Source organism: Kwoniella pini, chromosome 10 (genome assembly GCF_000512605.2).
Source record: "Kwoniella pini CBS 10737 chromosome 10, complete sequence".
Taxonomy (NCBI): Eukaryota; Fungi; Basidiomycota; class Tremellomycetes; order Tremellales; family Cryptococcaceae; genus Kwoniella; species Kwoniella pini.
In genome coordinates, this window is record NC_091725.1 from 620,797 (window position 1) to 633,961 (window position 13,165).

A 13,165-nucleotide genomic window follows, 5' to 3' on the forward strand; every position below is an offset into this window, starting at 1 on the left:
GAAAATGAAAAATGTGTTGTTGACTGTGAGTAAAGGGATACATTGTTTGATCGTAAGGTTCGAAAGGATGTTTTGTCGTAAGAAGGGGATAGCCCACACCGTATCGAAGGCCGAAGACATATTCTATCCGCTTATGAAACTGGGCGACGGAAGTTTCGATTAGTCCATTGAGGAAAGAAAGGAATCAGGCAAGAATGATGAAGAAGAAAGAGAAAGAGAAGAAGAAGGGATTATGAATACAGGATTGAATTGACATTGAAATCAACTTTTTTTTGTTCGATGATCTGTGCATGATGCGTACTCAGGTTCTTGTTGCGCACGATCCGCACGGACGTCAAAGTTGGACCGTGCCACTTTGACCCCTTGACCCCTCCCCTTTTACTAAAACTGTTTCAGTTTGCGCTATGGTCCAGGTGAATATAAGACAGATTTCCAAGCCTTTTCCATTTCTCTCGAATGCTTAAAATCACTTGTACTATCAAATCCAGGATTTTCACAAACCAAATGTTTAGTCTTGAAAAAGATACTAGGATCTTTAGGGAAAGGCAAATTTTCCCGGGAAGGATCTAATATAATCTTAAATAACTTCGCTACATTTTTAATCCATTGTACTTCTAATTTGATTTGATCATCTGTAAGATTTGTATTATCTGGATAGATTAAATCAATTTCTAGACTAACAATTCTAGGTAAAGGTAAACGATTAATATTAACATCAGGATTTAATTTAATTACTTCTTCAATATTTGTTGATGATGATGATGATGGATCACGTCTACAATTCAATCTTAAATATTCTAATTTTCGAAATTTATCCCAATTTAAATTATTTAAAATATTTTCTAAAGTACAAGTTGATTCTTCATATCTAGTTGAAAGTGCAGATATACGAATTAAATTATCAGATAATAAATTCATTAATTTAGGTAAATTTTCATCATTTCCATGAAGTAAAATTTCATTAGGAATTTGATTTATTTTCTTTTTAATTAAATCTTCAAAAACATCATAAAATATTTGACATTCTATAAAATCATGAGTTTTAATAATTATTAAATCATCTTCTAATTCTTTTATTTTTCTTAAAATTGCTCCTTTTATTGTTTTATTTGCTTTTTTACCTCTTTCACTAATGTAAAGATTTACCTTTCTTTCAACTTCACTTCCTTTTGGTCCACGTTTTTTTTTAATTTGACTAGGTCTTCGAAGATAATCAACTTCAGATTTTTCAAAAGTCAAATATTCTATATCAATATATTCATATGTATATTTATAATCTTTTTGAGGTTTTCCTTTTCCTTTTCCTGGTCCCTTTCCTTTGATTTGGTCTTTCCCTTTTGCTTTTGTTTTACTTGTTTTTTTATCATTATCATTAGATGGTTCCACATCAAGGATTTCTCTATACAAGATTTGCGGTGTAGAACCATCGTCATGAATTAATTTCGTTGCATTAGGGTATTTTTCAAAAACTTCAGGCCATTTGGTAATAGCTGGAACCATTTTAGTTGGATATGGAGGAAAGGTAATAGTACGAATTGAAGACATATAAGTTTTATATCGTTCCTATTTTGCGATTTCCATATGAAATTAAATTAAAAATTCATTCCTGTAATTCAGTAGGATGATTCAAATTCACCTTGTTCCATTTTTTAGGCTCTAAAAACACTTCACTGGTATAGTCGAATTCTTCCCAGACCTTTCTAACTAATTGATCAAATAAATCTTGGTTGACTCGGAGTAATTTGATGAGGTGTGTTTTGCTGAGGTAACGGAATATTCCTTGTCGAAGTGTAGGAGTATTCCATACCCTTTCTGCCGCGGTCAATGAATTTCCTTTCATTTTTGGCACCATGTATCACACTAATAACAATCTGTTCAGAGGTGAAGCAAAGACGTCAATGGTATCTCTCTACTTAAATAGGGTGAGAAAGTGAGAATCCCTTATTTGGTTCTATCCGGAAATGAGGTCATTCGAAATTCAAAGTACGACGCGTCGATTGACACATGACATATCAGCTGCACTGAATTCTTCATGCCGGATCTATCTCCAGGTTCTGATATTACTTAGGAGACCTGTCTTTCTTTGCAAAGTCGGCCTTACTCGAGAGCGGTACCAGCTGAACGAGAAGTAGACTAAATTGATCATGTATGATGCATGCATAGCAGAAGTTCAGTGCGGTGTTCAGTATACAGACAGGCCGCAGCAATCGTCATGGTGTATACACATCTGTATATTTAAAATATCCATTTCAGCGATAGTGCGCTAATTCTCCATTTAAGCCATCTCCACATCCCCATCTTCATCTTCCTCTTCCTCATGAATAGCAGGTACGACACCCTTCTTCTCCAGCTCTTCCAATAATTCAGCAATATGTGAACCGATACCTTCATCTTCGTAATTCTGATCTTCATACATTTTGGCACATTCAATCAACGATCTCATACTTTCGCTTAGACATTCTTCTGCACTGATTGGCTCTTCAGGTTCTTCACCTTCTACTGCTGGTGGGACAGTGGTTAGAAGGGTAGGATTCTCCTTGATTGCTTCGGCTCTAAGATATAATGCCCATCCTTCCAAATATGCTCCTTCGATATTAAGTGAATCTTCTTCTCGTACAGTAGAAAGGATATCCAATGCTTCAAGATGGAATGAATGTTCAAGTAACAGCCGAGAGAGGGCTAATCGTACAGGAAGCGCAGGTAGTATAGGGTCGACTATTCACAACAGCATTAGCAATTTCCGGATATCGATGACTCCTAAAATAACTCACAAGGTTCTCTTCCTTCCAAATCGTTATATAGGCTTATGATAACTTGCTTGGCATCTTCGAAACGCGATTGTGACATCCTTATACTTGCTAAAGACAATTTCACTTCAGGGTCATTTGGCGAGATACTTAAAGCCCGTTGTATAAGGTCATCACAATTTTTCTCGGCAGCTTCTTCCATACTAAAATGATAAGCAAGAATAGTCAGCTGAGCTGCTTCGTAAGTCAGTATCAATTCTGGCAGCTTACCATAAATCAGACATCCAGATTTCTATCATAGCTACCAAAGCGGTGACGGCCATTTGTTTTTCTTCGTTAATTTCTTCTTGCTCATCATCTTCTTGTTTGCCTTTTCCTTTTCTATCTTGTTCTGCTATACGCTTCTCTATCATAGCTGTCGCTGTTGAATAATATCCAAGGGCTTCTCGAGGTTCGGAAGCTGATTGAGCGAGGTAAAGATATGGTGAAGGGTGAGAAGGTGCTTCAGAAGCATGTGGAGGGAATAGTTGTAAAAGGTGCTAGAGGGGGAAAATCATCAGCTGTCTAAATAAAGGCTCATCGATATTGATTCAAGGATAGAATGCTTACTTCTCTTCCTCTATCCTCATCTCCAGCTTCCAGCTCGGCTATCCCTACCAATTCCCTAGCTTCGACATTTGTCGGTTCAAGCTCAAGAGCTCTGTCCAAAAATTTTATAGCTAGCTCAAAATTTGATTGAGCAAGCAATGTATGTGATTTATCTATTAATTTGATCCAAAAACATGATCAGTATCTCGTAAACGCATTGCATTGAATCAAGGAAGGCAGGAAGGTGATGAGGCGATATTAGAGAAACTAACCAATCAAGCTCGCCGCGCTAACAGGTCCAGCTTTCGCTTGAGCTGAACCTTCTGGGGCATTTTTGCCTTTCGGTACTCCATTCCTTCGAGCAGCCTTTTTCGTCCGTGTCATTTTGTGAGATTTATCTTGTGTGTATAAGCGGATGATAGGATGAGAAGGATGATAATGATGATGATGAGATCAATCCAAAACTCAATCTTCCGTTTACATTTCAACTTTTATTTCAAGGCACTAGCCACGTGGTCTCATCAGTATCACGTGACACAAAGATCACCTCATCTCGCCCATATCAGATAAACGCATGAAGAGGGGTAGATTAATACATCAACATGCACCTATAGCAGATTGTGTATCGCTCAATCATCGTTTACACTCACCAATATTTGGATGTGAGTGAATGTCTTGTACAACATCTTAAGTGTGAGTAAGGTCAGGTTTCGCTTGGCCATGAAACGCGATTTACCTTTCCTTGATGAACAATAAATCTGACTACCGACCCCTTAAAAATCAGTCAATTGACTCCCGTACCTTTCTTTTCCCTTCATGTCTGGAGTATCGGATCGATCATATGTCCTTTCACCATACTGATAAACGATAATTGATGATCATTGATATGGGCAGAAGCGGAGCTTTTTCGTTGTTATTGATGTCATCCTCTTTTAGGTTGTTAGCCAGGCATAAAGCTCAAGCTTTTTTGGCTATTCGCGGATTGGGAACACTTGGCGTTGCGTTGCAATGATTCTTTAGATACTGGTTGGATAGCTATCTTGCTCGGCAACATCAATAATAAAGATAAGAGATTATTGACATTCCCTAGATCAATTCTGAACTCCTTCTTGTTTCAACCGTGGTTGATGACTAAATTCGGGAAAGACGTACGGGATCCTTCAACAATCTGACTCCTCAATTTACTTATCGAGTCAATTACTGAAGAGAAGGGCTCGTATATGATCAATCCCTATCTACTGAAAGGGATTCCTAAGAAGAACTGAACATTTTGTCATACTGATATCCAATCGATAAGCAAAAGCAGACTACGAAAGACTACATACCATGTATGATGACTGCATTAGATTCTGCTCAATCAGCTTACGTTCGTGAGTGAAGTCCTTACCTATTTCACCATTATTGGAGAGGGATTATTGACGAAGATTTTAGTAATATCGCTATCATCTATTCCTCTTTTGCTTCTAGCCCTTATACCCCATCTCTTTCCAGCACATTTATCAGGTATAGCCTCCTTTGCAAGATTCAGTCCTCCAACGATATCATTAATTATATGGACAATCATCAAAAGCGGTTCAACAATATTAGATCGATACGTCTTACTGAAAGGCGGTAAGGTTTTCTGTAATATTGATGCTATTGTAGTAGCAGCTTTAACGACTGGAATAACAGCTCATATACCTGTTATAGCTTTCGTAAGTATCTCATAGCAAAAACTTAATTCCTCTTCTTGAGCTCACATTTAAGGAATAGTATCAATACCGCTCTCTTCCTACACCTTCTATACCTTATCCTAGAAAACCAACAAACGCTCAAAATACCATTTGCTTAGTGCTTATATATGCTTATTCCCTCTTACCTTGCGTTCCAACACTTTCGAAATCCATTACAAAGGGGTTCGACTCTTCTCAAGGTGTGACAATATTATGGGGCTTCTATTGTGTTGATGCAGGAGGATGGTTTAGGATAGGTAAGCATGCTCAATCAACCAACCGTTTGTCCTTCCAAACTAATCCCGGGAGATACAGTTCGGCCACTCACCCTTCTAGCGCCTTTACTCTTTACTTTTCCATTGATCATTTTGATTTTCTCCGTACTATATTCCACATCGGGTCATCCATCACCTCATATCCGTCCAGGTAGTAGGAAATGGACTCAAGCGGGTTTACTTCTCCTGATTACGGTCGTAGTCGGGACTTATTTGATTATTGAACGAATCATCGGATGGAACGATTCTTGGTGGCCCAGAGCTTTCGAGGGTGAGCATGTCTATTGTATAACGCTGATGAAGGAGGATGGAACTTAACGCACGAGGAGTAAAATTGTACAACTGAAACTCATCTCGGTACAGGTCTAGTCGGTCCATTTCTCGCTATATCTTTATTATTCGATATCAATATATGGAAAACATATTCATTTTGGATCAAATTGCGTCTACCTCCTACACCACAACCTATTCCTCATACTCCACTTTTATCTAATTCAGAGTGGTCACTTAATACTCCTCAAACAGAAATCAAACGGTCTTCCTCATTCTACACACCAAAATTTGAAGAACCAACTATGGTAGCAAAACGAAATGTAAGATTTCCTCCAACACCTCAACATTTGGAGTTCATACCTGACAAACCTATTGAAAATAAGAATCGAAGAAAGATGGAAAGTTTATTACCTCCTCCTGCTCAACGGAAAGGTTTATCAAAACCTTCAATAAACCCATTAACGCATAATACAGATTTTATTTTGAATGTGGAAAAGAATATTCATCCTCATCCTCATTCCATAAAAGATAATCTATCTCCTCCAGTTCAACTAATTGATTCGACAACGATTAATAATATCCCTGAAGTTGTTATACAAGAACCCACCCCAGTGTATTTGTCGAAATATTCAATGAGTTCAAATCAATCCCCTCCATTTCAGTATCAAGACTTAGGTACAGTATACTCAACTGCCCGGGATGAGAATCAAGTTGGACACTTCGGCACTCCTAGTGAAAGCAGAAACGCAGCACGGGGAGATAAATATAATTCTCCTCATGCAGTAGACACGGTGTATACGATTCAATCAACTACTTCTGAGCCGTTTAGGAAAACATACGATACTACTCTAGCATATACGATTGGCACTGACGAGGGACCGGAAAGTGACAAATTGCGGGAAAGTGATAGTACGGGTTGGAGTAGTAAGCCAGGATTGGCAGAGATGATATCTACGATAGGAGGAAACGAATGCTTAGAACGACTACGAGAGACATCTGCTCGCATGGATGTACCGGGACCTAGACCTACTGGAATAAAAAGAGCATCAAGTGAAATTTCTTCCATATCTTCTCAACCTTCTTTTACAGAATCAAATTACTTTAACAGCTCTATCAGAAGACCTTCATTGATACACAATAGCAATGGAAGTGCGTTTAGCTCGAATCATAGTCATCTGGGTCGGAGAACCATAGGTCGTTCTCCTGAGGTAGAAGAAATTATTTCTTTTCCTACTGATGCGAGAGTATATGAGTATGGAGAAGAAGTGGAAAGGTCCCCTAAGCATGACAATAGAAGGTAGATATTAGACGGACAGTATTCAATCAAATATAGATAGATAAACTAAGTTGTATAATGTATTTGTAATTGTCTCTGAATGTCGCGATATCTTCCGAATCTATCTGTAATTGTACGGGTATTTCAACGGTAAAGGAATTGATAACGGATAATTTGATACTGAGATTACCGCATGGTCAATCCCCGATACCGCGAGTTAAAAGTGAGTTGTCAATGTTCAACTTGTCATTGCAATTTGAACAATCTTTTTTGATTATTATATTTATATTAGGAATACACGCTTTATAAAAGGATGTAATCGAATCGTATCCCTCAATCAATATAACATCTCATTTGAGTATTCTGATCGTAACTCAATATGGTCAAATTACGAACTTTTGGTATATCTTTAACTTCATTAAGTGTAATTGGTTTATCATATTATTATTATAATCATCTTAAACTTTTAAAACTTTATCCAACTTTAACAGTTCCATCAAAATTAAAAATATCTAATAGGAAAGATTTTCCTAAAACTACATCTGAATGGATAAAATGTGATTTAGGTGATTCATGGGCAATAAAAATTTCAAAAAATGATTTTAAAAATTATTTGAAAGATACAAAAAATGATTTAGGAATTGAATGGAATAAAGCTTTTTGGGGTAATATAGCATTAAAATTTGAAGGTTTTCTTTGGGGTTTATTAGGAAAACATATTTGGAATATGAAATCAGATAGTAAAAATATTAATATTGAAAAAGATGAATTTAAAGTTGGAAATACTTTATTAAATGGTTTAGTAAGTTTTTAGTTTTTTTTATAAATAAAAAAAAAGATTAAAATAATTTACTTTTTTTAAAAAAAATGTTGATCCAATTAGTTTACAATTGAATCTAATTCTAATATTCCTTTGGAGGATTCTAAAAATCAATTTACTCAAATAATATATAAATGGGGAAATTTAAATTCAACTTTAAAATCTAAAATAATTATTAAAGGTGGATATCATACACTTAGTGTAATTTCAAAATCATCTTTAATCAATAATTCTAATTTTACTAATAAAAATCAAAATTTAAATCAAGATGAAGAAGAAGAAGAAGAAGATGAAATTTATTTAATTTTTATTGCAGAAGGTTTATCTCGTTTTAATTCAAATTCAATAATAAATCAAAATGATAAAAATATCAATAAAGAAAAAATTCAATATAAAATGAATTTTTTAGATAAATTATTTATATCATTTCATAAAGAATATTCTAGAATTTTAATGCATTTATCAATTAAAAGAATGGGTTTAGAAAATAAATTTGAATCAGTAAAAGAATGGCCAAATGGTATTTGAAATTAAACATTTTACGAATGAATATGTAAAATAGAATTGATCAGATAAATCATAATGTTTATCAATTACATTATGTAGTAAAACGATAAAACATGACATTGTGACATTTCATACGTACGTATATCATGTAAAAATAAAACAAAGTCCGTTACTCCGTATCATTACTCCATATCATTACCACATTCCATATATCAATCCCAAGTAATATACAATTTTCATTAACCAGATCTCTTCCGCTTTTTCATCCTATTCCCTTTCCCTGCATTTCCTGCAAATGTAATTGAGCCGAACATCGACCTAAGCAATACCTTGACCAGACACGGATGAATTCATTGCACATGATAAAACCATAGTTATGAGCTTGATAATTGACCTTTACCACCGACCATACCTATCTATGGTGCCCATATGCTCCACCATTTTGATATCCATATACCTGTCCTACTTGAGGCTGAGTTTGAGGTCTAGGCGGAGGTTGACCACCGTAGAAAGCTTGTTGAGGACTATACGGTTGAGGTGGTGGTCCTCTTCTAGGATCATATCCTTGAATAGGTACTTGTCCTGGTGGAGGTGGTCTAAATTGTTGGCCATTTGGAGGTCCAGCACCAGGAGGTAATCTTTGAGGAGGTTCCCAATTACCCCCTCCAGGTGGTGGAAGTGGTCTTGATACTTGTGGACCTAATGCTGGTCCGCCATATTGACCTTGTGAAGGTGGTGGAGGAGGACGTTGTTGATATATCTGTCCAGGTTGAGGTTGATTGAATATTTGTCCAGGTTGCGGACCTGGTGATATTGATCCATTCGGTCTATTGGGGAACGGTGAGACTGGACCAGATGATGGATGATGGAAAATCTGACCTGGTTGAGGTCCAGAATGTTGAGGATATAGTGGTCGAATTTGACCTGGTGCTTGTCCGTCAGGAGGTCTACCATCTGTGACTACCCTTCGCATACCGCCTGAGTTTGGACCGAGCCCAACAGGTGGAGGATGAGAGGGATTTGACATTGTTCTTTGCCTTGTGTCGCGACGATCATCAAGCCCGGTAAGAATGGGTTGAGAAAGAGGTGGCCCATTGCCTTGCGGGGGAGGTCCGAAAGACGATTGTGGTACTCCACCCGCTGGTCCGCGAACATTTTGAGGTGGACGTGATTGTTGAGCGAGACTATACCCTTCAATAGGTGAGACAGGTGAACGAGGTCCAGGTCCAGGCCCCGGTCCTGGCCCATTCATCGGTGGCTGTGACATCGCCCGCTGAGGTGCATTTGGTGGTAACGGCCTCGGGGGTTGATGATGATTAGGTTGATGTTGTTGCGAATGCTGTTGTTGAGGCGAGTAATTCTGTTGAGGAATGGATTGCTGTGAAGGTGGACGAGGTGGTGGTGAAGATCCTTTGTTGGGCGGTTGAAATCTGAGCTCGTGATCAACTTGGGCATTCTGCATGCCATATGAAGGTGCACGCATCGGTGCTTCACTATTTCTACCATCTCTCGCTCTTTCAGGTTTGGTCAAACCACTCTTCTTGCTTGACGCAGTGATAGGTGGTCCTGGTGTCGGAGCAGGGGATTCTAAAGGATTGGTCCTTGGTAAAGGTTTACCAGCTGAGCCTGAATCAGCAGGTTTCGGTGGCGTACCCTTGACCGGAGCTTTGACTTCTTCTTTCTTATTCTCAGGATCACTCGACGTCGATTTCTTCTCCTCAGTCACATTCCTGCCTATGACACCTAGATACCAGAACATGAGATTCGATATCAAGACTTGCTCGTATAACGGCCTTCGAGCGTTGGCAAGTTTAATGTGACTCAATCGGTACACAGCTCGTTCCACGTGAATGGGGTAACGAGCATAGCTTGAGAACCCTGGTGAGGTTGGCGAAGGTGAAGGTGGAACTCCCAGAGATTTGGCAGATTTTGAAGATCCTAGAAGAGCTGCAGCTGCAGCTGGACCGGCAGAAGAAAAGTTGGCGACTGATGATATTTCCTCTTGCTTCTTCTTATTACTGCCAAACAGAGATCCAAGGAACTTGCTGTCTTTGTCCTTCTTGCTCTTCCCGTCCTTGTCCTTTTTATCCTTCTTTCCGAATAGACCACCTTTCTTCTGCTTCTCTTTCTCTTTTTCCTTGCCACCTGTAGAAGATGCTGAAGGAACCGCCGATTCGACACGTGCAAGATTTGGTCGCTCTAGATCAACAGGAGCCAAATTCTGCTCAACGGGTTGAGGTGGTACTTGAGTCTGGGGCTGCTCTTGTTGCTGTTGCAATGCCATACCAGGCGGTAAAGATATACGTTGTGCAGGAGGAGCCATGCCCGGCGGTAAGGTATATTGGTCTGTAGAAAGTGACGATGGACGCTGCTGTGATGTAGAGGGTGAAGGAGGTTTCTGCATGGATGAGTCATCAGGTATTTGCAGATTAGGTCCACTTGATAAAGCGGGTATAGCTGGTCTATCGAATTGCGCTTCAGCACCAGGAGACGTCCTCCTTATACCAGATAATGGATCTCTGACAATTTCTTGAGTAGGCGTTCGATCATGGTCGTTATCTGAGGCGAACCAATCTGAACCATCTGATTGATATGGAGAAGTCGTTATCATAGGTGGTAAAGAGAGTTTTTTACCAGGAGGTGAGCTTTCGGGACTTGGCGAAGTTGAGTGATCTTGAGATGACGAAGACATGGAACTTGATCTAGAATCTCTAGCATAAGCATCGAAAATATGAGCTTCATCCGTAGATTCATCTGATCCTCGTCTTTCTTCGAGGTGTTGTACCGAGTCATGGAAAACTTCTTTCTCCTCATGAGATTCCGCACTAGCATTTTCATCACTACCTCCTGCGCTTGAAGTTGTACCCGTACTGGACTTTTTCGTCCTGTCCGAGTAATCAAACTCGTCATCGAATACAGGTAGTTCACGTTGAGGAGCAGCAGTCATTCTACCTTTTCTAGTAGCAGCAAATCGATGACCACCTCCATCTCCAGATAAACTAGCTTTTCCTCTAATTTTGGTTCGCGCAGAACGACGTAGAATCGATCCTGGTCTCGACGAAGGAATGAGTGGTTCATCATCAATCTCACCGCCTAGAGGTATATCGTCTTGTAAGACTAGATCATTGCGAAATGCAAGTCAGCTTGATACAGCGCTATGAGGAGAGAATTGGAGTTGCTTACAACCTGGAGCTACATTCATACTCAGACTTCTTCGCAGCAAATGTCGCATAGCTTCAGGATCATCATCTACATCTTCTGCTTCATCCACTAACTCTTCCAATTTTTGAAGGTCATTCAGGGTTAATCCTTTTTCACCTGATCTACCACCATATATACTTGCAGGTCTACGTGTAGGTAAAGGTGGAGCTTCATTTTCAACGTTATCTCCTAATTTAGGTTGATATTGTCTACTCAACATGGATCTTTTTCTTCCTAATCCTTCATTTCCTCTTTTACTAGAATTCCTAGCCAACCATGATGAACTACGACTCAAACCTGGAGCTTCGCCAGCTTCACTTTCATCTGCATGGGTTGGATCTGGGTGAGTATGAGATTTTAGAAATGCTCTAAATTCTCCAGGAGCTAATTCAGGATGTAAATGAGCTGGAACCCAAAATAATCCTGCATCTTCTCCACTTAGTCCATCTGGTGTTGATAAAGTAATATCATTATCGGTATCATATAATGATCCTGAAGATTCAGGTCGAGAAGGAGGTGAAGGTGGTGGTAAATCTGGATCTAAAGGTAAGGCCCCAGGTCCAGAAGACGTTACTGATCTCCTTCTTAGACCTCTATCGTACCAACTAAGATTAGCGATGTTACTGCATGAAACGATTGAGAGAAACAAAGGGGAAGGTACGGTCGATCTAGTTTGTGTATTTTCGAGATGGATTACAAGGATGATTGAACTTACCGTAGTGTATTTATCTCTCTCTCTATCTCTTGATCTGATACCTCTGAAGGCATTTTTCTATCCGTTCACTCTACGATTTACCTCTCTATGCTACAAATTATTTCTCGCACGAGCCCGAAGTGATTCAGGGATCTTTCCTCTTTGACTATGATACTTAAATAGTACACTTATGATTCCTTGTCTAATTAATGCCTTATGCTATTTAATGAGATATATTGATGCAATTGTGAATTGTGATTTCCTATATGTGAATGACTATTGCGTTGTTGTATGAAGTTCCTCTGTTTTCGATTTTTGATACAAGGGTAAAAGGGACGGACGATTATCGTTGACGTGGTTTCTTTCTTTCTTCAGTTCTCTGACATTTAATAATCAACAGATTGACCGCCAATTCATTCGAGCTTTGAATCACTGTCGTCGCTATCGTCTTGTGTCATGAAAAGGTTGAATAGGTAATTGCTATGTTGAACGATGCAATGAATTATATGATATATGATTATTTGGTAATAAGTTTAATTGTATTTAATTGGATTTGTATCCTTATGAAAGTGACGGATTGCACGCGAGTTAAAGGGAAACCTCAAGCTTAAGTGTAGTATGATGATGATGATTTCTGCGCTCGGACCGGCTACATAGGCTTGCACTAACTTGTTGTCATATATGGATGATTTATTATGTAATCGTTCTTGTATTCAGGAATAACCCTCATTTAAAAAGTTATGCGGAGGTCGGGGGTGTAAACATGTTAAATCGAAAGTGATGACACTTTCATAAAATGATATACTACAATTGTCAGACTTTTCGAAAATTGAGGTATGCTTGTTATAAAAATAGTCATTCTTCGAATACAAATGAATAAGTAGTGAAGTAAGGCAAACACTTATCATCACATAAATAATGTCTCCTTAGAAGTGGGATACTATATTTCAATGGTTGTTTGCAATGTAGAACAGCGATAAACTTCTTAACGTTTGTAAACAATTTCTAACTCTTTAATCAATCCGTAATCATCGATTTTATAGCAGTTACAACCAAGCCACTGCCTAGTCCT

General features: G+C 38.5%; 5 protein-coding genes across 5 annotated transcripts; 2 read left to right on the forward strand and 3 right to left on the reverse strand.

Moving 5' to 3' along the window:
- Positions 1-402: 402 nt before the first annotated feature.
- I206_107027 (uncharacterized protein) lies at positions 403-1,840 on the reverse strand (the record flags this gene model as incomplete). The annotated part of the gene is made up of 2 exons (XM_019157151.1): positions 403-1,563; positions 1,637-1,840. The coding sequence occupies 2 exons, from the start codon at positions 1,838-1,840 to the stop codon at positions 403-405; spliced, it is 1,365 nt and encodes a 454-aa protein (XP_019009869.1).
- Positions 1,841-2,275: 435 nt separating this feature from the next.
- On the reverse strand, positions 2,276-3,719 carry I206_107028 (uncharacterized protein; the record flags this gene model as incomplete). The annotated part of the gene is made up of 5 exons (XM_019157150.1): positions 2,276-2,715; positions 2,772-2,950; positions 3,018-3,286; positions 3,357-3,508; positions 3,608-3,719. 5 exons carry the CDS (start codon positions 3,717-3,719, stop codon positions 2,276-2,278), a joined length of 1,152 nt encoding a protein of 383 aa, XP_019009868.1.
- A 949-nt stretch (positions 3,720-4,668) lies between these two features.
- I206_107029 (uncharacterized protein) lies at positions 4,669-6,896 on the forward strand (the record flags this gene model as incomplete). The annotated part of the gene is made up of 5 exons (XM_070203442.1): positions 4,669-4,705; positions 4,767-5,029; positions 5,088-5,304; positions 5,363-5,593; positions 5,686-6,896. The coding sequence occupies 5 exons, from the start codon at positions 4,669-4,671 to the stop codon at positions 6,894-6,896; spliced, it is 1,959 nt and encodes a 652-aa protein (XP_070059543.1).
- A 354-nt stretch (positions 6,897-7,250) lies between these two features.
- On the forward strand, positions 7,251-8,219 carry I206_107030 (uncharacterized protein; the record flags this gene model as incomplete). Its single annotated transcript, XM_019157148.1, has 2 exons — positions 7,251-7,673; positions 7,755-8,219. The coding sequence occupies 2 exons, from the start codon at positions 7,251-7,253 to the stop codon at positions 8,217-8,219; spliced, it is 888 nt and encodes a 295-aa protein (XP_019009866.1).
- A 391-nt stretch (positions 8,220-8,610) lies between these two features.
- Positions 8,611-12,167, reverse strand: I206_107031 (uncharacterized protein; the record flags this gene model as incomplete). The annotated part of the gene is made up of 3 exons (XM_019157147.1): positions 8,611-11,315; positions 11,382-11,992; positions 12,115-12,167. 3 exons carry the CDS (start codon positions 12,165-12,167, stop codon positions 8,611-8,613), a joined length of 3,369 nt encoding a protein of 1,122 aa, XP_019009865.1.
- Between the last annotated feature and the right edge of the window lie 998 nt (positions 12,168-13,165).